This window comes from Moschus berezovskii, chromosome 21 (assembly GCF_049115385.1).
Source record: "Moschus berezovskii isolate FMDL1 chromosome 21, NW_MosBer_1.0, whole genome shotgun sequence".
NCBI lineage: Eukaryota > Metazoa > Chordata > Mammalia > Artiodactyla > Moschidae > Moschus > Moschus berezovskii.
Window position 1 is genome coordinate 985239 of NC_142480.1, and position 24283 is coordinate 1009521.

Below are 24283 nucleotides of genomic sequence, written 5' to 3' on the forward strand. Positions count from 1 at the left end.
CACTGCAGATGGTGACTGCAGCCGTGAAATTAAAAGACGCTTGCTCCTTAGAAGAAAAGCTATGACTAACCTAGACGGCATATTAAAAAGCAGAGATATTCCTTTGCCAACAAAGTCTGTATAGTCAAAGCTATGGTTTTTCCAATAGTCATGGATGGATGTGCGAGCTGGACAATAAAAAAGGTTGACCACTGAAGAATGGATGCTCTTGAACTCTGGTGTTGGAGAAGACTCTTGAGAGTCCCTTGGACTGCAAGGAGATCCAACCAGTCCATCCTAAAGGAAATCAGTCCTGAATATTCATTGGAAGGACTGATGCTGAAGCTGAAACTCCAATACTTTGGCCACCAGATGCAAAGAATTGACTCATCTGAAAAAACCCTAATGCTGGGAAAGATTGAAGGCAGGAGAAGGGGACGACAGAGGATGAGATGGCTGGATGGCATCACTGCCTCGATGGACATTAGTTTGAGCAAGCTCGGGGAGTTGGTGATGGACAGGGAGGCCTGGTGTGCTGCAGTCCATGGGGTCGCAGAGTCGGACAGGACTGAGCGATTGATCAGCAACAACAAATGACCCTCCTTGGTCTGAGTACCCGCTGAGTATCACCTGTAAGTGATTGGTACTGGGAATGAGGGTGATGATGAACCAGGAGCCCATGGAGAAAGGCTTGGCCATGTGCGAGCGTAGCCTCTTCCTCTGCACAGCAAGCCCTGCTGGGCCTGGACAGCCGGGGCAGGTGCTCCTGAGCCCTGGCAGGCGGGGACAGGGACCAGGGGAGGCTGCTATCAGCAGAGGTGGCAGCCACTGGCCTCCTCCAGAGCCGGGCACTGTGGCCCAGGTGTTGTCTGGGGTCCCCGGGCTTCAGGGTAGGCAGCCCCCAGCACCTACACCCGTGGTGGGACAGGCGCATGCTCACTAAGGCCCTGCTGTGCTTTTGCTCAGTCCACGCAGGATGTGACAGAAGTGACCTTGAAGACGGAGGTGGAGGCTGGAGCCAGCGGCTACAGTGTCACGGGCGGTGGGGACCAGGGGATCTTTGTCAAGCAAGTGCTGAAGGACTCGTCAGCTGCCAAGCTCTTCAGCCTGAGAGAAGGTACCACGGGCCCGTCCGCAGTTCCCCATGGTCCCTCCCCACTGGGACAGGCCCCCGTGGACGCAGGGTGACCCCTGGAGACCTCTCATTCGTGTCCAGGCTGGGGCCACTCTCTGTGCTGAGCGCTCTGCCTGAAAATGAGGGGCTCCTATCCACCCGGGGCTCGGTAAACGGAAGGGGCGGGCAGCCTTCCACTCACACCCCATGTGGGCCCCTCCCACGAGGCCCCGGAGGGCGGGGCCACTAAGGCGCCAGGCCACTCTGTCTTTGTCCAGGGGATCAACTGCTCAGCGCAACCATATTCTTTGACAACATTAAGTACGAAGATGCTCTCAAAATCCTTCAGTACTCAGAGCCCTACAAGGTTCAGTTCAAAATCAGACGGAAGCTTCCTGCCGGAGCTGCCAAGGACGATGCACCTGGCAGTGCTGAGCCCAGCCCGAGGGTCGGCGAGGAGCAGGTGAGCGCCCCGGCCTGCAGGGCCCCTGCTGGCTCCTGCCCGCCCCTTCCAGTCCCCAGAGCCCAGGGCCTCCGCCTCCCTGTTCGGGACCAACAGGTTCGCTCTCCCTGTTCCAGGACCAGGACGTCGCTGACGGGTGCACGGAGACCCCCACGAAGACGCTGCAGGGGGATGCGGACCAGCAGAGGCTCCTCCCCGAGCCCAGGGCGGGCAGGCGCCGGCGTGCCCAGCGGGAGCGGCTTTCCTGGCCCAAGTTCCAAGCCTTGAAGGGCAAGCCAGGGCCCCGGAGGTCGCACAGCTCCTCGGAGGCCTGCGAGCGGGGACGGGGGCCCGACCTGTCGCCCACGAGCACAGACACAGAGGCCCCGCTCCCCGCAGAGGAGCCGGCCCGGGGGGAGGAGCCGGGCAGCCAGTGGAGGAGACGGTTCCCCAGCCTGAGGTTCAGGGTGGGCTCAGGGAAGAGCCCGTCGGGCAGGGGCGACCGTGGCAGGGCGGGCCCAGCAGAGCTGCTGGAGGAGACAGGGCCCTCGGAGGCCGAACATGAAGCCGTCAGGGTGGCCGGACGTGGCGAGAGAGAGGACGTGAGCGCAGGACTGCCCGAGGAGGCCGAGGCCCCCGCAGAGCCCTCTCTGCCCGGCGAGGGACCCGCAAGGGATGGGGCGGGCCCCGCACCCAGACTGTGGAGGAAGAAAACACAGGCCAGGGGACCGCAGAAGACTCTGGCGGAGGAACACACAGAGGCGGGGACATTGCCGGGCCAGACCAGGGAGGGAGCCACGGAGGACACTCAGGGGCCGCAGGTAGGCACTGCCAGGGTGTCTCTGCAGGGTTCCGCAGACCAGGGCGGCTACCAGAATGGCCAACCAGAATTCCGCATCCACATCCCCAGCTTAAAGACACCCACGTTCAGGGTTGCCAAGGAAACAGTACTGGAGGATACAGACGGCACGGCCCCGGTGCACGGGGGACCCTCGTGGACTCAGGCCTCGGCCGACAATGCCGGGGCCAAGGGAGACGAGGAAGGTGACACAGAGTCACAGAAGATGGCCCCACGAGCAACGGAGCAGACGAAACGGGACGGAGCAGCAGAGGAGGCCTCGGACGGGAAGACAGCAGAGCACAGCAGGGAGGGCGGACAGGACGCGGAGCACACAGAATGGAGGGCCAGAACCCTGACGTTCCAGCTGCGCTCATTCGGCGGCTCACCAGCCAAGGAAGGGAAAGCAGACAAAGTGACACAGATCCAGGAAGCAGATAAAAAACAACAAACTGCCGTCACAGTACGGTGGAGCTGACACCCAGGCCCGGGGCCAAGCTGGAGGGCGACCTGTCCCTGGGGGCAAAGGTGGCCGAAGGCGCAAGTCAAAATGCCCACAAGTGCGTCCTTCGGCGTGAGCACCCCAGGCCCGGGCGCCGTGGAGGCCGCCCAGGCCCGGCGAGGGGTGCCCCGGGCAGCAGTCAAACCAAGGTCGTGGGTCCTCGGCGGTGGGGCAAGGCCCCGAGGCGGGCGTAACTGCCGGGCCAGGCCCGGCCGAGTCAGGAGGGGGGGGGAGTCGGAACAGGGACTCCGGTGAGTGCCCTCGGCCAAGTGGATCAAGCCCCGAGGTGGCTCAAGGGGCCACTGCCGAAGGGGCCAAGGCGGGTGGCGCCTCGGTGAGGGCCTGCCCAGGTGGACGGCAGCAGGCCGGGGCACCAAGGGGGCGACTGCCCTGGGGGACAAAGGTGGCCGCAGGCGCAAGTCAAAATGCCCAAGTTCAAGTGCGTCCTTCGCGTGAGCCCCACAAGGCCCGGGCGCCGTGGAGGCCGCCCAGGCCCGGCGAGGGGTGCCCCGGGCAGCAGTCAAACCAAGGTCGTGGCTCCTCGCCGGCGGAGGCAAGGCCCCGAGGCGGGCGTCACTGCCGGAGGGCCAGGCCGAAGCCGGCCAAGAGGGGGCGGAGTCAACAAGGAGCCCGGTGAGTGCCCTCGGCCCAAGGTGGATCAAGGCCCCGAGGGGCATCAAGGGGGCCAGCTGCCGAAGGGGCCAAGGGAGGGGCGCCCGGGTGGAGGGCACTGCCCAGGTGGAGTGCCCAGGCGCGGGCGCCAAGTGGAGGGGCCGCCCGGGGGACAAGGAGGTGGCCGCAGGCGCAAGTTCAAAATGCCCAAGTTAAGATGCCGTCCTTCGCGTGCGGCGCCCCAGGCCCGGGCCCGTGGAGGGCCCTGCCCAGGCCCAGGAGGTGGCCCCGGGCAGCAGTCAAACCAGTAGGTCCGCTGGGTGCCCCCCGCCAGCGAGGCAAGGCCGCCGGGCGGGCCTCAAGGCCGAGGCCAGTGCCAGCCCTCAGCAGGGGCGGAGTCAACAAGGGCCCCTGCCGTGAGTGCCCTCGGCCCAGGTGGATCAAGGCCCCGAGGGGCACAGGGGGCCAGCTGCCGAAGGGGCCAAGGGAGGGGCGCCCGCGGGTGAGGGCACTGCCCAGGTGGAGTGGCACGGCGCGGGCCCAAGTGGAGGGCCCTGCCCGGGGGCAAGGTGGCCGAAGGCGCAAGTCAAATGCCCAGTCAGTGCGTCCTTCGGCGTGGGCCCGAAGCCACGGGCCGCCGTGGAGGCCGCCCAGGCCCGGCGAGGGTGGCCCAGGCAGCCAAGTCAAGCCAGGTCGGGCTCCGCGGCAGCCGCAAGGCCCCGAGGCCGCCGTGACGGTCCCGCCCAGCCGCCGAGGTGTCTGCCTCGGTGCGGCCGAGTCAAACCAGTGAGGTCCGCGTGAGCTGCCCTGGCCGAGCTGGAGGTCAAGGCCGCCGAGGCGGGCGTCAAGCTGCCGAGGGGCTGCCAAGCCGAGCTGGAAGGGGCGGGGGAGTGTCAGGGCCCTGCCCAAGGTGCAGATGCCCAGCGTCAAGCTGCCAGGGGACATCAAGGCCCCGCAGGTGGCATCAAGGGGCCAAGGACTGAAGGCGCCAAGGCCAGGTGCGCCCTCGAGGTGGAGGTGTCGCTGCCCAGCGTGGACTGGACAAGGCCGCGGGCCCAAGCGAGGGCCTGTCCCTGGGGGCAGAGGTCCGCCAGGACGCAGTTAAAATGCCCTCGGCCGCCTGGGGTCGACCCGCAAGGCCCGAGGCCGCCGGAGGCCGCAGCCCAGGCAGCGTCAAGCTGCCCAAGGTGGACATCAAGGCCCCGCAGGTGGACATCAAGGGGGCCAAGCTGGACCTGAAGGGCGCCAAGGCCGAGGTGGCGCCCCCGAGGTGGAGGTGTCACTGCCCAGCGTGGAGCTGGACACCCAGGCCGCGGGCGCCAAGCTGGAGGGCGACCTGTCCTGGGGGACAAGGAGGTGGCCGCCAGAGACAGCAAGTTCAAAATGCCCAAGTTCAAGATGCCGTCCTTCGGCGTGTCGGCGCCCAGCAAGGCCATCGAGCCGCCGTGGACGTGTCCCTGCCCAAGGCCCAGGCCGAGGTGTCCGTGCCCTCGGTGCAGGCCGACGTCAAGACCAGTGAGGTCCGCGTGGAGCTGCCCTCGGCCGAGCTGGAGGTCAGTCCGCCGAGGGGGCTCAAGCTGCCGGAGGGCCAGCTCCCGAAGCCGAGCTCAAGGAAGGGGCGGCGGGAGTCGGAATCAAGGGCCACCTGCCCAAGGTGCAGATGCCCAGCGTCAAGCTGCCCAAGGTGGACATCAAGGGCAACTGGACCTGAAGGGCGCCAAGGCCGAGGTGGCGCCCCGAGGTGGAGGTGTCGCTGCCAGCGTGGAGCTGGACACAGGCCGCGGGCGCCAAGCTGGAGGGCGACCTGTCCCTGGGGCAAGGAGGTGGCCGCAGAGACAGCAAGTTCAAAATGCCCAAGTTCAAGATGCCTCCTTCGGCGTGTCGCCCCAGCAAGGCCATCGAGGCCCCGTGGACGTGTCCCTGCCCAAGGCCCAGGCCGAGGTGTCTGCCCTCGTGCAGGCCGAGTCAAGACCAGTGAGGTCCGCGTGGAGCTGCCCTCGGCCGAGCTGGAGGTCAAGGCCGCCGAGGCGGGCGTCAAGCTGCCGGAGGGCCAGCTGCCCGAAGCCGAGCTCAAGGAAGGGGGCGGGAGTCGGAATCAAGGGCCACCTGCCCAAGGTGCAGATGCCCAGCGTCAAGCTGCCCAAGGTGGACATCAAGGCCCCGCAGGTGGACATCAAGGGGGCCAAGCTGGACCTGAAGGGCGCCAAGGCCGAGGTGGCCGCCCCCGAGGTGGAGGTGTCACTGCCCAGCGTGGAGCTGGACACCCAGGCCGCGGGCGCCAAGCTGGAGGGCGACCTGTCCCTGGGGGCAAGGAGGTGGCCGCCAGAGACAGCAAGTTCAAAATGCCCAAGTTCAAGATGCCGTCCTTCGGCGTGTCGCCCCAGCAAGGCCATCGAGGCCGCCGTGGACGTGTCCCTGCCCAAGGCCCAGGCCGAGGTGTCTGCCCTCGGTGCAGGCCGACGTCAAGACCAGTGAGGTCCGCGTGGAGCTGCCCTCGGCCGAGCTGGAGGTCAAGGCCGCCGAGGGGGCGTCAAGCTGCCGGAGGGCCAGCTGCCCGAAGCCGAGCTCAAGGAAGGGGGGCGGGAGTCGGAATCAAGGGCCACCTGCCCAAGGTGCAGATGCCCAGCGTCAAGCTGCCCAAGGTGGACATCAAGGGGCCCAAGCTGGACCTGAAGGGCGCCAAGGCCGAGGTGGCCGCCCCCAGGTGGAGGTGTCCTGCCCAGGTGGAGCTGGACACCCAGGCCGCGGGCGCCAAGCTGGAGGGCGACCTGTCCCTGGGGGACAAGGAGGTGGCCGCCAGAGACAGCAAGTTCAAAATGCCCAAGTTCAAGATGCCGTCCTTCGGCGTGTCGGCGCCCAGCAAGGCCATCGAGGCCCCGTGGACGTGTCCCTCCCAAGGCCCAGGCCGAGGTGTCTTTGCCCTCGGTGCAGGCCGACGTCAAGACCAGTGAGGTCCGCGTGGAGCTGCCCTCGCCGAGCTGGAGGTCAAGGCCGCCGAGGCGGGCTCAAGCTGCCGGAGGGCCAGCTCCCGAAGCCGAGCTCAAGAAGGGGCGGGAGTCGGAATCAAGGGCCACCTGCCCAAGGTGCAGATGCCCAGCGTCAAGCTGCCCAAGGTGGACATCAAGGCCCCGCAGGTGGACATCAAGGGGGCCAAGCTGGACCTGAAGGGCCCAAGGCCGAGGTGGCCGCCCCCGGGTGGAGGTGTCACTGCCCACGTGGAGCTGGACCCCAGGCCGCGGGCCCAAGCTGGAGGGCGACCTGTCCCTGGGGGACAAGGAGGTGGCCGCCAGAGACAGCAAGTTCAAAATGCCCAAGTTCAAGATGCCGTCCTTCGGCGTGTCGGCGCCCAGCAAGGCCATCGAGGCCGCCGTGGACGTGTCCCTGCCCAAGGCCCAGGCCGAGGTGTCCTGCCCTCGGTGCAGGCCGACGTCAAGACCAGTGAGGTCCGCGTGGAGCTGCCCTCGGCCGAGCTGGAGGTCAAGCCGCCAGGGGGCTCAAGCTGCCGAGGGCCAGCTTCCCGAAGCCGAGCTCAAGGAAGGGGCGGCGGGAGTCGGAATCAAGGGCCACCTGCCCAAGGTGCAGATGCCCAGCGTCAAGCTGCCCAAGGTGGACATCAAGGCCCCGCAGGTGGACATCAAGGGGGCCAAGCTGGACCTGAAGGGCGCCAAGGCCGAGGTGGCCGCCCCCGAGGTGGAGGTGTCACTGCCCAGCGTGGAGCTGGACACCCAGGCCGCGGGCGCCAAGCTGGAGGGCGACCTGTCCCTGGGGGTCAAGGAGGTGGCCGCCAGAGACAGCAAGTTCAAAATGCCCAAGTTCAAGATGCCGTCCTTCGGCGTGTCGGCGCCCAGCAAGGCCATCGAGGCCGCCGTGGACGTGTCCCTGCCCAAGGCCCAGGCCGAGGTGTCCGTGCCCTCGGTGCAGGCCGACGTCAAGACCAGTGAGGTCCGCGTGGAGCTGCCCTCGGCCGAGCTGGAGGTCAAGGCCGCCGAGGCGGGCGTCAAGCTGCCGGAGGGCCAGCTGCCCGAAGCCGAGCTCAAGGAAGGGGCGGCGGGAGTCGGAATCAAGGGCCACCTGCCCAAGGTGCAGATGCCCAGCGTCAAGCTGCCCAAGGTGGACATCAAGGGGCCCAAGCTGGACCTGAAGGGCGCCAAGGCCGAGGTGGCCGCCCCCGAGGTGGAGGTGTCACTGCCCAGCGTGGAGCTGGACACCCAGGCCGCGGGCGCCAAGCTGGAGGGTGACCTGTCCCTGGGGGACAAGGAGGTGGCCGCCAGAGACAGCAAGTTCAAAATGCCCAAGTTCAAGATGCCGTCCTTCGGCGTGTCGGCGCCCAGCAAGGCCATCGAGGCTGCCGTGGACGTGTCCCTGCCCAAGGCCCAGGCCGAGGTGTCCGTGCCCTCAGTGCAGGCCGACGTCAAGACCAGTGAGGTCCGCGTGGAGCTGCCCTCGGCCGAGCTGGAGGTCAAGGCCACCGAGGCGGGCATCAAGCTGCCGGAGGGCCAGCTTCCCGAAGCCGAGCTCAAGGAAGGGGCGGCGGGAGTCGGAATCAAGGGCCACCTGCCCAAGGTGCAGATGCCCAGCGTCATGCTGCCCAAGGTGGACATCAAGGGGCCCAAGCTGGACCTGAAGGGCGCCAAGGCCGAGGTGGCCGCCCCCGAGGTGGAGGTGTCGCTGCCCAGCGTGGAGCTGGACACCCATGCTGTGGGCGCCAAGCTAGAGGGCGACCTGTCCCTGGGGGACAAGGAGGTTTCTTCCAAGGACTGCACACTGAGGAGTGACGAAGATGTGAAGATCCCCGTCAGGAAGCCCTATTTTAAGTTCCCGAAGTTGTTTTCCTCACCAGGGAAATCTTCGAGAGGTTCTACCATGGTTGAAGGTGATGCTCACCCTTCTCCGCCCCCAGGTGTTTCTGTTGTGGATCCTGCCTTGCCGGATATTTCCCGTCATGAACTGTCCCTACCGTGTCACCGCGTGGGTTTGCCTGGTGTTTCCTCTGGCAGCCTTGACGTCAGCCGTTTTCACGTTGCGTCCTCGTCCGTCTCTTCGGAGGCTGTCACTCTCCTCAGGTACCAGGTGGCTGTTCCCAGCGCCACACAGTTCCCTCCAGAAATCCCGGTGTGTTCTCAGGAGGATAGAGAAAGTCCTGCCATTTTGCACCCCCACGAGAGCATTCCATACCCACCTGTTAGTCCTGCCAGCCCCGTGGGCCCCCTATTCCTTGCATCTTCTGTTCCGGTGACTTTTCCTAAGTTTCATCGACCAAAGTTCGGGTTTTCTAGCCCCGAAGCAGCAGATCCTGCGGTGGAGGCTGGGGCCACAGTGCGACCCCCTGCCCTGTGCCCGCCCAGCGATGCTCAGGGGCTGGACTCTGCACGCGACCTGCCCCTGGGGGACAGCAGCCAAGGGCACGGGTCTGGGGATGTCTCAGCCAGCCAGCCTCATGGCGAGGGGACGGCCCAGTCACTAGGAGACCCCCTCCAGCCATTGTGCAGAGCTCCAGGTGTGGACGCCCCGACGGAAGGGAGCACAGCTGCTCCAGGGGGCTGGTTCAGGATGCCCGCCCTACACCTGCCCATCATCCGGCACCCCGCCAGGGAGAAGGGGATGCCTGCGGCGCTGAGTGCCACGCCTGCATTGGGGGAAGAAGGGCCAGCTCCCGTCAAGGTTCCGGGGCCTCTGGGGTCAGAGGTGGAGGCACCTGAGCCCCTGGAGGCAGCTGAGAAGAGTGTGTTTCGTGCGGGCGTGCTAACGATAAACATAGACGGCAGAGGCTCGACACCGCACCCGCCTCCTCTGGAGGCACCACCTGTGGGCCTGTCCACTTCCGAGGTCAGGGTCCGCCCGGGCGAAGGCTCCCTTCCACTTCGGATGCCCAGCGGAGCACCTTCAGAAATGGAAGCTCCTCCTGCTAGGCCTGTAGGCCTGCACCTCGCCGGGGGAGAGGGGAGGTCGGAGAAATGGTCCTGCCAGCCCGAAGGCCCCGTGAAACTGAAGGTATCCAGGACCGACGGGCCGTCCCAGGTTTCCGTGGTCAGCGTGGGTCAGCCCTGGGAGGGCTCCGTGGTAACTGTCAAACTGCCGAGGCTGAGCATGCCGAGGTTCGCCTTCCCTGACCCTGGATCTGAGGCTGACGTCTTCATCCCCGCCGTGCGGGAGGTGCAGTGTGCCGGGAGCAGCCTGGACGACGCCTTGCGCACAGAGAGCGGAGGAGCCTGGGCTGCCAGCATCCTGAAGGCCGGCGCTGGGACCCCCGGGGAGCAGCCTGTGGCCTTTGACCTCTCCCCGGAAGCTTCCAGGGTCCGAGTGCACATTCACGGTGCTCAGGGAGAGGGTGCCGGGGTCGACATACACGGCAGGGTGACGGCAGAGCCGGCCAACCGCACGGGACCTGAGGCCATTTCCACCCAGATTGTGCGGGAATCAGAGATCCCTGCGTCCGAGATCCAAACGGCTTCCTATGGATTTTCGTTGCTGAAAGTGAAGATCCTTGAGCCCCCCACGCAGGGGAGGGTCCAAGACTCCCAGCCAACAGGGGGCTTGCAGGAGGCTCCCGAAGACACTGCCCCTGGAGCAGACACCGTTTCTGGAGACCTGCAGCCAGACACCGGAGAACCGTTTGAAGTGATCTCGTCCAGCGTCAGCGTACCCAGAGGTCCAGCACTCACCACCGACCTGCGCTCTGGCCACCCGGGTACGGAGAGCTGCTCTGATGAGGAGCCCGCAGAAATCCTCGAATTTCCCCCAGAAGAGGACGGCGAGGAGGCAGCCGTGGGCCTGGCCGAAGTAGGCCAGGCCCCGAAAGAGAAGCCGGAAGGTAAGAGGTCTTCCGGTCTGTTCCGGTTTTGGCTTCCCAGCATCGGTTTCTCTTCTTCCTCCGAAGAGACACGTGCCGACTCCAAAGATGAAGCCCACGGGCCGGCCCCTGTCCAGACCCCACTGGGTTCGCAGCCTGAGGCAGAGCAGCCCAAGAAACCTGAGAAGGCAGGCTGGTTCCGATTTCCCAAATTAGGGTTCTCCTCCTCCCCCACCAAGAAAAGCAAGGGCTCGGAGGATGAGGCGGCTCCTGCAGAGCAAAAGCTGCAAGAAGAAGCCGCCACCTTCTTTGACGCCCGCGAGAGCTTCTCCCCCGAGGACAGGGAGGAGGCGGTGCCGGGTGCCAGGGCCATGGTCACGTCCACGGCCAGGACGGAGCTCATCCTGCTGGAGCCAGACCCGGGGGCCCCAGGGGCCCTGGACAACCCTGCGCCCGGGCCCGCTGCCCAGTGAGGACGGAAGGAAGTGGAGGCTGTGCCCCAAGCCCCGCATGTGGATGCAAGTGTCCACCATGACCCCCAGAGCCAGGACGAAGAGGAGCTGGCTGCGAGCAGAGGGGCCCCTGCCCCTGCTGAAGCGGGACCCCCAGTGTGCTGCTTCCCAAAGCTTCAGGAGGGTCCCGGAATCCTGAGGGTCTTTACTGGACACATGTTACTTGAGACCCCTGCCCACGAGCCCCTCAAGGACATGACTGCTGCTTCCTGGTGAAGGCTGTTTCCCTGTTTCTGGCAGCGTCTGCCACAGTCCAGGAGACCCTCTCCCTGCCCGCTTAGAACCAGTCCACTCTTCCGGGCCATCTCATCGAGGCAAGCCCTGGGATGCTTTGAGTGATGCTGCCCACGCTGGGCTGGGGGTAGCAGGCCACCGAGGTGGTCCAGGCGTCCATCCATGAGCTCCCACCGGACATCCGTGGGCGTCCACTTGCCCTCTCCGGCGTGCATGGCCCCCAGCCCCTCTGTGTGCCTGAAGACGGGACCCACTTGGCTGCTCCCTGGACACCGAACGGACGATAAATAAAGCGCTGCCCCCCTCCCGTGACGGCTGCAAGGTGTTTTGTTCTGGGTGGAGCCCATCTCTGCTCCCCGCACACAACCCCCTAAGCACTGCTAGGTTGGTCTGCCGAGCAGAGTCGGGGGAACTCCCCCACCTGTCTGTCTGCTTGGGCCCTTCTCCCCACCCGCAGCTGTGAGAGCCCGAGGAGGAAGCTGCGGGCCCAGGGCTCCACCGCGAGGCCAGGGACAGGTGGCCCTGAGTGGGAGGCTGCTCCAGGCGAGGGCTGTGGGCAGCACAGGGGCTGGGGGCAGCCCGTGGCCGGCCCAGAGGGCGGAGGGCCCTGGCCCGGAGGCTTTGCTGGGTCTTCGCCCACCACAGCGGCCCAGCTCAGGGTTCCCTGCACCATGGTGGCCATTCTCGCCAGCTGCCCATGGGAGCAGACTCAGAACAAGGTCAAGTGAGTGTCCTAGAGCCCTTCAGGATCACAACTCCTCCCCGTGGCCTTCAGATGCCCTTTCTGGGCCTGTAGGCGTGCAACTCTCCATGGGGGAACCTGGAGGCTGGTCCCCTCCCTGCTGCCCTGGGAAAGTTTCTGGAGCCTGGCCCCCTCCCTCCTGCTCAGGGAAGGTTCTTGGAGCCTGGCCCCATACCTGCTGCCTGGGGAAGGTTTCTGGAGACCTGGGCACCTCCCTGCTGCCTGGGGAAGGTTCCTGGAGTCTGGTCCCCTCCCTGCTGCCCGGAGAGGCTTCCTGGAGACCTGGGCACCTCCCTGCTGCCCGGGGAAGGTTCCTGGAGCTGCCTCCTTCTGCTCAGAGAGAGGCAGCTGCTCTCAGCACTAAGGGCAGGGCGGGGATGCTGGGGGACTCTGGGCCCAGAGGGCAGCCCGCTCCCCTCCCCCGCCCTCCCTCCTGAGGGAGGTCACATCTCCCATGGGAGCTGGCGGGGAAGGGGCCCCCAGTCAGGGATGTGGAGCCCTCTGGAAGCTGGGGGCGGGTACTCAGTGGGGACTTGGTCCTGCAGTCCAGGAGGCTACAGGAGCCTCTCCCGGCCCTGGGAGAGAAGCAGGGAGCCCAGCCCCCCGGGAACACCGTAGCGGGGTCAGCCTGGTTCGTGGGCTCCACGCCCCTCTGCACACAGAGTCACGTCTGACTTATCGGGGCCGAGGTGCTGGAGGCCCTGGGGCGCCCTCCGCTGTCCAGGTGGCCCCCGTTCTGTGACTACATGTGCGTGTCGCCTGCGCTGTGTGATGTTACCACACGTGAGGGGCTACACACCGTGTACCTCTCCACGCCCGTCCCTGTGGGTCGGGAGTCCAGGCTCAGCCGCGTCCCAGAAGGCCCCTGTCTCATCTCCAGATACAACCTGGGAAGGAGCCGCCTCCAAACTCATGGAGCTGCCGGCGGTGGTCAGTTCCTTGCCGGCTGGAGGCTGCTCGAGGGGCCCTGCCTCGGGCTTGGCTGATGGACAGCTCACAGCACCTTCCTGCGTCCCGCAGCGGGGGTCAGCCCCCGGCGAGAGCTGTGAGCCCTGTGCCACTAACCGCCTGTTCCTCCCACCCGTCCCAAGTGAGGCGGCCAGTGCCCCCCGTCCAGGCAGCGGAGCTGTCCACACAAGGGCCTGGGTCCAGGGTCCTCGGGGGCAGGCTCTGTCCCCCACACCCCAGAAGGAGCCACCAGGCCTCTTGAGCCTCATCTAGAAGGGGGACAGGGTGTTCTGCTTTGGAGCAGGCCTCCACGGCTGGCCACCAGACCAACCACGTGTGGGGCAGGGCTTGCCCTGGCTGTGGGCCCTCACCATCTCCCTGTCGCAGCTGGACCGTGGCCGAGCGGCCGGAGGAGCAGAGCGGTCTAGGGTTCCGCTGCTCCTGGGGCACAGCTGGGGCGGGGCAGCAGGGGGGTGGGCACGGGGGGCAGCTCACGCACAGACCAGCTCCCAGACACGCTGGACGCCTGGGAGGCCCACATGGAGCCGTGGCATCCTCTCCTGACCCCCACGGGTCTGGCGGGGTTTGGGGACTGTCCTGGCAGGCAAGGATGCTCATATCCAAGCTGTCTGACAGCCGCTTCGCTGGCTCTCTCTGAGGTTGCGAGGACTTGGGACCCAGTGGTGGCGGCTCGGGGTGGACCTGGCATCCACTCAATGGCTCCCTCAGCTGCCAGGGTCTCTTGGACATTGAACCAGCCCAGAGCTCTAGCCTCAGGTGGCCTGGGGGCCTCTGCCAGGGCAGGCAGGCTCTGAAGCAAAGATCACAAACCAGGAGGTGGTGAGCCGGGGCTGAGACAGGCCTCTGACCCACACTTCTAGCAGAAGGGCAGACACGAGTCATTGGGCCAGGATTCCGGTCCCGCTTCTGCAGGGCAGGTGCGGGTGAGGCTCGGGGAGGGTGAGCTCTGTGGGGCTGCATCAGGCCGCACCCTGCCTGGTGTCACTCCCCGCTCCTGGTCCCACGCACCGGACAGGCTGCCACAGCAGCGTGGCCTCCACAGGACTCTGACCCCTCTCCTTGCTGAACCCGTTCCCTGATCTGTCCCCGGGTTCCTGTGGGCCCGGGACTGGACACCAGAGAGAGTAGGGCTCCCACGGTAGATGCCTAGCCTCGCCTTGGTGTGGCCTCATAGACACAGGCCCCTCGCAGGTGGATCGAGGCTGAGCAAAAGCGGGCGTGGCCTCAGAGCAGACACACACGAGAGTCAGAGAGGCACACACATTTTCTAGAGGCCCCACTTGTGGACAGGAATGGCGGCTCTGTGGGAGTCAGGGAGGGGCATCCCGGAGGGCTCCCTGGAGGAGGCGGGGGGGGGGGGTTGTGTCCGCCCTGCGTTGGGCAGTCTCGCCCCTGACCAGGGCTTGTGCAGGTGAAGCTGCTTAGAGTCCAGGCTGGGGGCCAGGCAAGGCAAGGAGGCCCCACCCCACTGCCAGGAAGGGCCGAACCTCAGCCCTGCCAAACACAGTCCTGGCCCTGGGCTTGTCCATCCAGGCCCACGGCGTAGCGGGAGCTCCAGTCTCGCTCGAAGATCTGCCGCAGCTGCTCCTGCACACTGCTCACCCCCAGCTGGGTGCCGGCGGCCCTCTGGCTGACCACCAGGCCCACCCCCGAGGTGCTGCTGAAGTAATCTTCCGACCAGTTGGACGTGCCTGCGGGCGGTGGGTGCAGGAGGCTGGGGCCAGGGCCCCACAGGTCCCTCTGCTGCCCCGCCCAGCCCGGAGGCCTCTGCGGCCACTGAGGAGTGCAGCCAGCTCTTCACCTGAGGGGCCCCACCCCTGCCCACCGGCAAACTTGGGGCTCGGGGAGCTCCATGCGGGGATTACCCACCTGCCCAGGGGGCCAGCTGACCACCGGGCTGGCCACCTCCATGGAGAGCCCTGAGCCCTTCCACATGCAGGCCCCCTTCCTGGGGGACATGAGCCTCATGCAGGCTGGGGTGGCCTCGCATGGAGCCTTGGAGGACGCAGGCTGCCGCCCGGCTCACCTATGTAGGCCGCCTTCTCCGTGACCATGAACTTGCTGTGGTTCACCCTGCTGAAGGGGATGTTGGAATGGTTCCCCACGGGCACGATGAAGACTTTCTTGGGGAAACAAAGAGGGCATGTCAGGGGGCGGAGAGGCCGCTGCCCTGCCCGGCCCAGGGGCGGGTTCTCACCACGTCCACCGACACATTGGCCGCGGGGTTGCTGAGCTCCTGCAAGGACCGCAGGAAGGGGAACATACTGGGGTCTGTGTTGAGCCAGCAGCTGACCAGCAGGCGCACGCGCACCCCCCTGCTGAAGGCCGCCACCCGTAGCGCCGTGTCCAGCACTGGCCAGTACCTGGGGGAAGGGCACGGCAGGGTCAGGGCCCTCAGGCCGGCGGGGCCCTGCTGGACTGCCCCGAGGGGGTTCCTACAGGTGAGAAGACAGGGCAGCCCGGCCCCCAGCTGGCCCACCTGGCAGGGTGTCTGAAGCGCGTGGTGGGGAAGTACTCCATCACCGAGGCGTAGATGAAGTCCCGGGCAGCCCCCATGACTGCCAGCAGTGCATCCAGGTCACGGGTGCGGCCATGGGGGCAGAGAGCGGGCGGCGATGCCTGTGGGCCAGAGAGGTCCCTGAGGGTCCTAGTTCTGAACCGCTCGGTTACTGGGCCCACAACCCCACCACACACCCACCCTCCAGCCCTGGGAACCAGGAAGAAGGCAGGAGGCGCGGCCCACAGGGGTGGGGCCCTGGGCTGGCCTGACCCTGGAGGAAGCTCCCTGGGCAGCTCGGCCGGATTCCCACATTTGGGGACGCATCCCTGCCTCTGAGGCCAGGTCTCCACTGCAGCCGAGTACTGGGGTAGCTGCCGTGTACCCCAGGGAGGTTCCTGGCTGGTAGCTGTGGCTGCCGGCCCCCCAGGTCCCTCTCCTCTCCTGCGGAGCGACAGCAGCGCTGGTGCTCTGGTCCTCCCCGTCGGACCTTCCTGGTCCTGAGTCAGACCCCACCCAGCGATGTGCGTGGAGGTTCCCAGGGCCACAGGGCATCCCCCGCCACCCAGGCCGCCTGTCTCCCGTGGATGTCGATGGCCACGTCCTCTGCTGGGGTCACCCCAGGACCACAGCCCCGGACCTCGCAGATGCCGTGGTCTGCAGGGCAGGCCCGGGGTGGGCGGGACTTCCGGTGGGCGTGGCCGGCCAGAGAGCAGGGGCTCAGAAGGGCCTCCGGGCCTGTCCGCCCTTACCGAGAAGTAGGCGGTGGTGGGCACCCCGTCAAAGCGATCCCGGAGCGGCTGGAAGCGGTTGATGTGGGAGGAGAAGTTCCGAGGCCAGGGCTTGGGGAGGACGGCCCTGGGCGCCCCCAGCACCCAGTAAGTCTGGAAGGTCTTCTCCAGGTCCTGGGCCAGGCGGCTGCAGTTGTAGATGATGGCCCCGAGCTCCTTCACCTGTGGGCACCCGGGCAGGGCTGCGGGAGGGGCCCTCTGTGGGGCTGGGCGGACCCCCACAAACGGGCCAAGGCTGCCCGGCAGGTGCACACCCCCACTGGGTGGCCGGTCTGCAGCACCATCGTGGAAACCCCGTGTGCAGGGGGAGCTACAGGGAGCGGAGCCCAGCGGGTCCCTGCTTTTCTCAGACATTATGATCCAAGGGCAATAAATGTTCATTGCCGAGAAACAATAGAAAGCATCAGCGCCTACAGAAAAACAACTCGTTCTTCACTGCTATTGACAACCCCTGCCAGCCTTTTGACTGATGGCTGAGGCGCTGCTTTTCCCGAAAGGGTTCCTGCTTTGTCCGCATGGCCCCTTGGACAAGGTGACCTGACCATGTTTCCAGGCGGGTAAGCGACCTTCCACAGCAGTGCCTTTAGAGTCCTGTAACCAGCCTCCAGGTGTTTCTACCGCAGGGGTGTTACAGACCTGCCTGCGTCCCCCGGGATGACTGCCCACTCGGGAACGTCAGGGGTGCCAGGGCAGACGAGTTCCAGAGGGCCTCCGCTCCCGGGGCTCGGGGACTCACCTGTGTTAGGGACCGCCAGTCCATGTTGGCACTGCCCACGTAGATGTGCCTCCCGTCCACCACCCAGAACTTGGAGTGCAAAACGCCGCTGGTGAGCCTTCCCATGGGCACGTGTCGTACCTGGGCACCTGACGAGGGCGCAGGGCGGTGGGGTGAGCCCACCTTGTGCTGAGCCCGGTTCCTTCCTCCTCACGGATGGCGTCCTCACCCCCACTTCACAGGTGGGAAGACAGAGGCACTGGTCGGCCCGGGGTCCCCCCAGGCGGCCTGGCTCTGTGGGGATTGTCCCCGTGGCCTCTGGCTCCCAGCTGAGCCTCCACCCACAGCTCAGAGCAGCTGGACTCAGTAGGCCCCTGAGGCCACTCTGTGCTCCGCCCCGTGGGAAACGACACGTCCGGCCCCTGGAACCAGCCTCCGGGGAAGCCCACTTGGAGCTGCTTGCAGCCCCAGGCTCCCAGCTTCCCCCCAGGCAGCCCCAGAGCTCTTGCTGATCCCTGGGCCCAGGACGGCGGGCACCCACCGCGGGTTTCCAGGACCTGCAGGTCGGTGGAGTTCTTGGCCGGGGTTGGGGCGCTGGTGGCCACGGCCAGGGACACATTTCTGTCCAGCAGCTGCTGCAGCTTTTGCAGGAGGGCCTCGCCCTGTGACAGCAGGACAGGGTGAGAGAGAGACCACTCCATCCCACGGGGAGGGGCCCAGATCTCCCCCAAGGTGTCCCCGACTGCCCACAGCTCAGTCAGACAGACGGACAGCCTGCTGGCCTTGCTGTGTGCCTGGCCCTGGCACAGCCCGCAGGCTCCGAGTCGGGGCGAGGGCCACACACCGGCTGGGAAGACGAGTCGTTGACCCCGATGTCGGGCCCCGTGAGGGACCAGTAGAAGGAGGCCACGTGGATGCTCTCTCGGGCGGTGTCTAGCAGCTGCATCCAGGCCTGGGCCAGGGGCTGGGCAGCTGGGCTGCCTGCTGCAGACCACAGGTCCTGGGGGATGCTCTCCACGAGGACGAGCCTGCAGAGGAGGCGCCAGGTGTGAGCGTAGGAGTGGCCGGCCAGCCTTGCGTCACCTGCTCCATCCCTGTTAGAAAGCGGGAGGCAGAGCCCAGGCCGAGGGGGCCGGGCCGCAGGCTGAATGGGGCAGGGTGGGCCTAACACCAGGAGTGCCCCAGGGGGGCCTGCCCGAGTGGGAGACTGGTGCCAGTCCCCACCCCCACCCAAGCCCCGTGTGCTCCCCTTGGAGCTGTTGGGTCTGGGCATCTGCGGGTGTGGAGGCCCTTGGAGTTGGCAAGGCTGACCCAGAGGGAGAGGATTGGTCAGTGGGTGTGCTGGGGGGTTCTGAGGTTCCACGACCCTGCGGGGGGCGTGAGGGGCGGGCCCTGGGCTGCGATGGCCCCCTAGTCCAAGTCCCAGGTGACAGCCTGTGTTTCCTGCCAAGAGCACTCCCCATCCCGCCCTTACAATGAGGGCCGCCCCCTCCCAGACCACTCCCCCTGCCTCCAGCCCACCCTCCTGGAGCCTGCCTCTTCCCAGAGGAGGGGACGAAGGGCGGTGCTTGTCTCTCTGGGGAGACCCAGGCTGGGAAGGCAGGGGGCGCCTGGGGCAGAGCCTCGCGGGCTTGCCTGCCCGCCGCCGCCCCGCAGAGCCCATAGCTTGCTCACCGGCAGGAGTCGTTCTGCTGATGCCAACGCCGGGCCTCCCCTCCCGGAGGATCCCAGTCCACATGGGAGCCAAGGCCCCCGGGTCTGGCGGGACCTTCCTCAAGGCAGCCCTGGCTCCAGGCAGAAGGGGAGGACCCCAGCCCCAGAAGGCAGGTGAGGGTCACGGCACCCAGGCACAGCAGCACGAGCGGCCCCCACACCTGCACCTGGAGGAAGACATCACCCGGGTCCTCGGGGCCACACTCTCCTGAGCAGGTCCCGGCCACTCTGCTGCCGCCAGGTGGGGCTGCTCAGGGCAGGCCTGAGGCCATGGCCTGAGGACTGGCCGTGTTTCTGGGTCCTCCAGACAGGTGCCAGCAGCCCCTGGGCGGGGAGTCCTGGCCCCTCGTGGCTCCTTCTGCCCCAGGCGCTCTGGCCCAGGGGCTCTATGGTGGCTCAGCCCCTCCTGTGGGCCCCCAGTCTTGCAGTGCTGGCTGCCCGGCCCTGCCTCAGCCCCTGGGTGGCGTGACAGGCATCACCCGCAGCTCCGGGCCCGGGCGCTGTGACCCCACGCTCCTGGGCAGCAGGGCACCAGGGAGGCCACGTCGCGGGGACCCTGCAGACCCCATTCCTGGCCCAGGTGGACCCTCACCCTGGCCTGGCCCGGAGCTGTTGAGTCCGTTGCCCACCATTAGTGCATGTGTCCTGTGTGTGCGTGTGTCCTGTGTGTGCGTGTGTGCGCGTGTGCCTTGTGTGCACGTGTGTGTGTGCATGCATGCGTCTGTGTGCACACGTGTGCCCTATGCCTGCGTGTGCCTGAGTGTGTGTGCATGTGCGTGTGTGTGTGTGCCTGCGTGCCTGCATGTGTCTGCGTGTGCGCATGTGTGTGCATGTGTGTGCGTGTGCACGTGTCTGCGTGTGCGTGTGTGTGCATGTGTCTGTGTGTGCGCATGTGTGTGCGTGTGTGCCTTGTGTGTGCGTGTGCGTGTCTGCGTGAGCGTGTGTGCGCATGTGTCTGCGTGTGCACATGTGTCTGCGTGTGCGCATGTGTGTGCGTGTGTGCCTTGTGTGTGTGCGTGTGTGCGTGTGCGTGTGTGCGCACGTGTCTGCGTGTGCATGTGTGTGCATGTGTCTGTGTGTGCGCATGTGTGTGCGTGTGCCTGCGTGTGTGTGTGTGCCTGCGTGCCTGCATGTGTCTGCGTGTGCGCATGTGTGTGCGTGTGTGTGCGTGTGCACGTGTCTGCGTGTGCGTGTGTGTGCATGTGTCTGTGTGTGCGCATGTGTGTGCGTGTGCCTGCGTGTGTGTGCGTGTCTGTGTGTGCGCATGTGTGTGTGTGCGCGTGTGCACGTGTGCGTGTGTGTCTGTGTGTGCGCATGTGTGTGCGTGTGTGCCTTGTGTGTGCGTGTGCGTGTCTGCGTGAGCGTGTGTGCGCATGTGTCTGCGTGTGCGCATGTGTGTGCGTGTGTGCCTTGTGTGTGTGCGTGTGTGCGTGTGCGTGTGTGCGCACGTGTCTGCGTGTGCATGTGTGCGCATGTGTCTGTGTGTGCGCATGTGTGTGCGTGTGTGCCTTGTGTGTGCGTGTGCGTGTCTGCGTGAGCGTGTGTGCGCATGTGTCTGCGTGTGCGCATGTGTGTGCGTGTGTGCCTTGTGTGTGTGCGTGTGTGCATGTGCGTGTGTGCGCACGTGTCTGCGTGTGCATGTGTGCGCATGTGTCTGTGTGTGCGCATGTGTGTGCGTGTGCCTGCGTGTGTGTGCGTGTCTGTGTGTGCGCATGTGTGTGTGTGCGTGTGTGCACGTGTGCGTGTGTGTCTGTGTGTGCGCATGTGTGTGCGTGTGTGCCTTGTGTGTGCGTGTGCGTGTCTGCGTGAGCGTGTGTGCGCATGTGTCTGCGTGTGCGCATGTGTCTGCGTGTGCGCATGTGTGTGCGTGTGTGCCTTGTGTGTGTGCGTGTGTGCGTGTGCGTGTGTGCGCACGTGTCTGCGTGTGCATGTGTGCGCATGTGTCTGTGTGTGCGCATGTGTGTGTGTGCGCGTGTGCACGTGTGCGTGTGTGTTTGTGTGTGCGCATGTGTGTGCGTGTGTCTGCGTGTGCGTGTGTGTGTCTGTGTGTGCGCATGTGTCTGCGTGTGTGCGTGTGTGTGCGTGTGTGTGCGTGTGCACGTGTCTGCGTGTGTGTGCGTGTGCACGTGTCTGCGTGTGCGTGTGTGTGCATGTGTCTGTGTGTGCGCATGTGTGTGCGTGTGTGCCTTGTGTGTGCGTGTGTGCGTGTGTGTGTGTGCGTGTGCGTGTCTGCGTGTGCATGTGTGCGCATGTGTCTGTGTGTGCGTGTGCCTGCGTGTGTGTGCGTGTGCGTGTCTGTGTGTGCGCATGTGCGTGTGTGCGCGTGTGCACGTGTGCGCGTGTGTCTGTGTGTGCGCATGTGTGTGCGTGTGCCTGCATGTGTGTGCATGTGTCTGCGTGTGCCTGTGTGCATGTGTTTGTGTGTGCGCGCGTGTGCATGTGTGTGCCTTGTGTGTGCGTGTGTGCGCATGTGTGTGTCTGTGTGTGCGCATGTGCGTGTGCGCGCGTGTGCCTGCGTGTGTGTGTGCGCATGTGTGTGCGTGTGTCTGCGTGTGCGTGTGTGTGTGTGTCTGTGTGTGCGCGTGTCTGTGTGTGCGCATGTGCGTGTGCGCACGTGTGCGTGTGTGTGCGTGTGTGTCCTGTGTGTGCCCAGGGCGCGTATGACCTGCTGGTTTCCCCCTCGGCGCCCCCCAGGGCCGTGTGGGTGTCTGAATCTCAGTTCCTTGTTTCAGCCACAGCAAGTCTGCGCCATTTCTGCTTTCAGGCTGGGTCCCCTCGATGCTGGTTCATAAATAGCTGCTTCCCTCCCTGGGCTGGGCCCCCCATCCTGGCCTGGTGCTGGCCCCTCCTGAGAGCTGGGCAGTGACCCTGGTCCTGGATGGGGGACCTGGCACAGAGAGAGGGTTGTTTTCTGGGGGCCAGGGGCTAGGGGCTGAGTCGGGACCCCTTGATGCTGGTGGGGGTCTCCCTCTGCCCCAAGGCTCTGTAGCCAGCTGGGGACGGAGGTCTTGTCCCCTCAGAGTGGTCACTCTCATGAGGAGCTGGAAGCCAGGCGGACTGGATCCCAGTTGGAGTTGTTCCCTTCCCCAAAGCAGCCTCAAATGCCACCCCAAGCGGGATGCTCCCCAGCTCTGAGCTGAGGCTGCCCTCCCTGGAGTGCAGGGCGGGGCCCGTGCACAGTGGCATGGTCTCCCCAGCCCCACTCCCCCGCGCCCACCACCAGCCACCTTCCGGGGCTGCTGTGAGGGGCGGGTGCAGCTCTCCCTCCTGGCCTTGACAGCGAGTGCCCGCCGCTGCCTAGAGCCTGGGCCTGGGGGTCATACTGCCTGTCTGTGAGGCAGCTCGGCTGGACACCGGGGCCCAGGGAGCCAGGCTGTTGCACAGGCCCCAGGCTCTGGGGGTATCCTCCCGCAGGGCCCCCAGCCCGCCTCCATCGGGGAGGGGCAGCCATGGGAACTGGGCCTGGGGGGTGGGGAGCCCCAGAATGAGAGAGGGGACTCAGAGCCCGAGGCCTGGCACCCCTCCCCACCAGGAGCCCCTACAGGGGTTCCACATCCTGAAGAGGGGAGTTTGGGGGGCCTGCCAATCCCCTCCCCGCCCCAGGGAGGGCTCCCCAGACCCTTCACTGATGCTTGGGAGAGGCGATTGGGGTGCAGCCCTGCACGGGGCCCTGGGCCAGGCTCACGAGAGGGTGGGAGTGCCCTGCCCCCACAGCCCCACCAGGGGGGCCACCCAGCTGAGGCGCCTGCCAGGCCACCTACTCCCTTGTGAACTACAAGAGCCTGGGGAGGCCCACCAGCCAGGGGGCTCTGGGAAGCTCAGCCCTGAGGACCCTGTGTGTCCAGGGGTAGGACTGGCTGTTGGGAGAGGGTGACCCACCAGCGCCAGCATCTCAAGGCTGTGTTGGGCTGGGAGGCCCCCGGGGGGCAGCTCCGAGCTCCCCCCACCCTGTGCTGGGCAGGTCCCAGCTGAAAGGATGGGACTTGCTGTCCTGCAGGGCCTGGGGTGCAGCTGCCCACCCCAGGCTGAGCTCGCCAGGAGACCCTAGGCCCTGTGGTCCTGGCTCCACATCCAGCGGAGGAATGGATGGTCCGCAGGCCCCACTGGAGCTTCGTGACCCTTTGGGCCTAGGGCTGCTAGCAGCACCGGTCAGGAGGCAGTGGACCGAAGCCCCCTTCTCAGGACCCTCAGTCCAGGGCCCCCCCACCTGGCCTCGCTGGCTCTTACCTCCGAGGGTCCCGCCGTGGCATCCGTCTTGGCTTCGCCACAGGGGCAGGCCCTCAGCTTGCAGGCCATCATCGTGACCGCCTGCCTCCCCTCTGCAGCTGCTGCTTCCCCTTCTGGCCACTTCCTCGTCATCCTGTGCACCTCCCTCTGCACCCTTGACAGACATCTGGGGCCGGGTGAGCCTCCAGAGGGTGGGGCTGAGAACGTTCACGGCCAGAGAAAATCCCTCCCCACCCCCACCCCCAAGTCACAGGCCTGTGCATCCGAGTTAGGTTTGGTGAAACCATGTGGCGCTAATGTTCTGCCTGCTGATGCCAGAGGCTTAAGAGATGTGAGTTTGATCCCTGGATCGGGAAGATCTCCTGGAGAAGGGAATGGCAACCCACTCCAGTATTCTTGCCTGGAGAATCCTATGGACAGAGGAGTCTGGCAGGCTACAGCCCATGGGTTGCACAGACTTGGACATGACTGAAGTGACTTAGCATGCATGCATACATCGAGACTCAAAGAACCAGATCTTGAGCAACACTGTTTATTTTTCTCCATAATACTGGCAACCTAGGGATGGTATTGGCTTTGCAACCATTGGGAACCAGGCCTGTCCAACTCTCAGTTCCCAATCCCTAGGGTTAACTGGCAGCCTTATGGCCACACAATGACTGCTGGAGCTCAGTCATTGCCTCCTGTTCCTAGCAGAACAGGATACAAGGGCAGACATCCTGGAAGACATCCTGAAAGTCTCACAGGGCACTTCCACTCATGTCTCATGATTCAGAACTTAGTCACATGGTTGCATCTAGCTGCAAGGGAGTCTGGGAAATGGAGGCAGCTGGGACCTGGAGAATGCAGGTCGGCCACTCACCGGGCTGTCTGAAAAGGCAGGCTGGCTGTATTTGCTCAGCCTGGGTTCCCCGTGTGGGTCTCTGCCTCCCTAGCCCCACCCCCTCTCCTGTCTGCCTGGGACTCTCTGAGGACAGGACCCTTTCCCACTCCTTCATTCAAAGAGGATGTGTTCCCAGGCCCTGCCTGCGAGACCCCAGCAGGACAGGGCTGCAGGGGCCCTGTCCAGGGTGCTGACCTTCGGGTGACCAGGGACAGGTTATCGGTTCCCAGGCAGAGTCCTGGGGCTGGTGTGAGTGTGCTGAGAGGTGAAAGGGGAAGATGCCACTGGCTACCCCCAGACCCCTGCACTTTCTTCCAGACACCCTGTCCCAGTTCAGCCTGGGGGTCTGCCCTCCTCTCCAGACCGCAGCCGAGATGGCCTATGCTCCCGGGTAGGGTCACTGGACACCTGAGTCTACTGGCCCGTTTTCCTTCATTTTTCCAAGACCGTGCTGGGTATTTTCAGAAGACTTTCCCATCATGCTCTGTGATTTTTGCATCTGGAGACACAGAGTCGTGTCAAGTGTGGCTGCAGCTTGCAGGCCCCTGACGACAAAGCATGCTTGCCGGTCACAGGGCCTCCTCTGTGAAGCCCTGTTTGTATTTTTGCTGTTTTTAGTGAAGATTTGTTGACTTTTTCTCATAGGTTTGAAGGGCTTGCCGTATTTTCCAAGCCATAGTTTTATAAGTGTAGCAGCATCTTCTCTTGCTCTGCTGCTTCATT

At 65.4% G+C, this 24283-nt stretch overlaps 2 protein-coding genes across 2 annotated transcripts in view; one reads left to right on the plus strand and one right to left on the minus strand.

Annotated features, from left to right (window-relative positions):
* The window catches only part of AHNAK2 (AHNAK nucleoprotein 2), a 33393-nt gene extending 22063 nt beyond the window's left edge, over positions 1–11330 (plus strand). The window contains 17 exon segments of the mRNA XM_088829864.1: positions 946–1096; positions 1372–1556; positions 1673–2841; positions 2902–3126; positions 3279–3794; positions 3923–4242; positions 4290–4674; positions 4729–5007; positions 5467–5737; positions 6211–6377; positions 6379–6455; positions 6458–6487; positions 6490–6526; positions 6528–6653; positions 6655–6890; positions 6893–6969; positions 6971–11330. Coding sequence (XP_088685990.1) covers positions 946–1096; positions 1372–1556; positions 1673–2841; positions 2902–3126; positions 3279–3794; positions 3923–4242; positions 4290–4674; positions 4729–5007; positions 5467–5737; positions 6211–6377; positions 6379–6455; positions 6458–6487; positions 6490–6526; positions 6528–6653; positions 6655–6890; positions 6893–6969; positions 6971–10750 — 8031 coding nt within the window. The 3' untranslated portion in view covers positions 10751–11330.
* Positions 11331–13980: 2650 nt separating this feature from the next.
* On the minus strand, positions 13981–22824 carry PLD4 (phospholipase D family member 4). The gene is made up of 10 exons (XM_055417652.2): positions 22678–22824; positions 18412–18617; positions 17582–17765; positions 17279–17399; positions 16759–16886; positions 15984–16184; positions 15214–15353; positions 14932–15097; positions 14761–14857; positions 13981–14425 (listed from the first exon to the last, which is right to left on the minus strand). Exons 1-10 carry the CDS (start codon positions 22807–22809, stop codon positions 14223–14225), a joined length of 1578 nt encoding a protein of 525 aa, XP_055273627.2. The 5' UTR covers positions 22810–22824; the 3' UTR covers positions 13981–14222.
* Positions 22825–24283: the final 1459 nt, after the last annotated feature.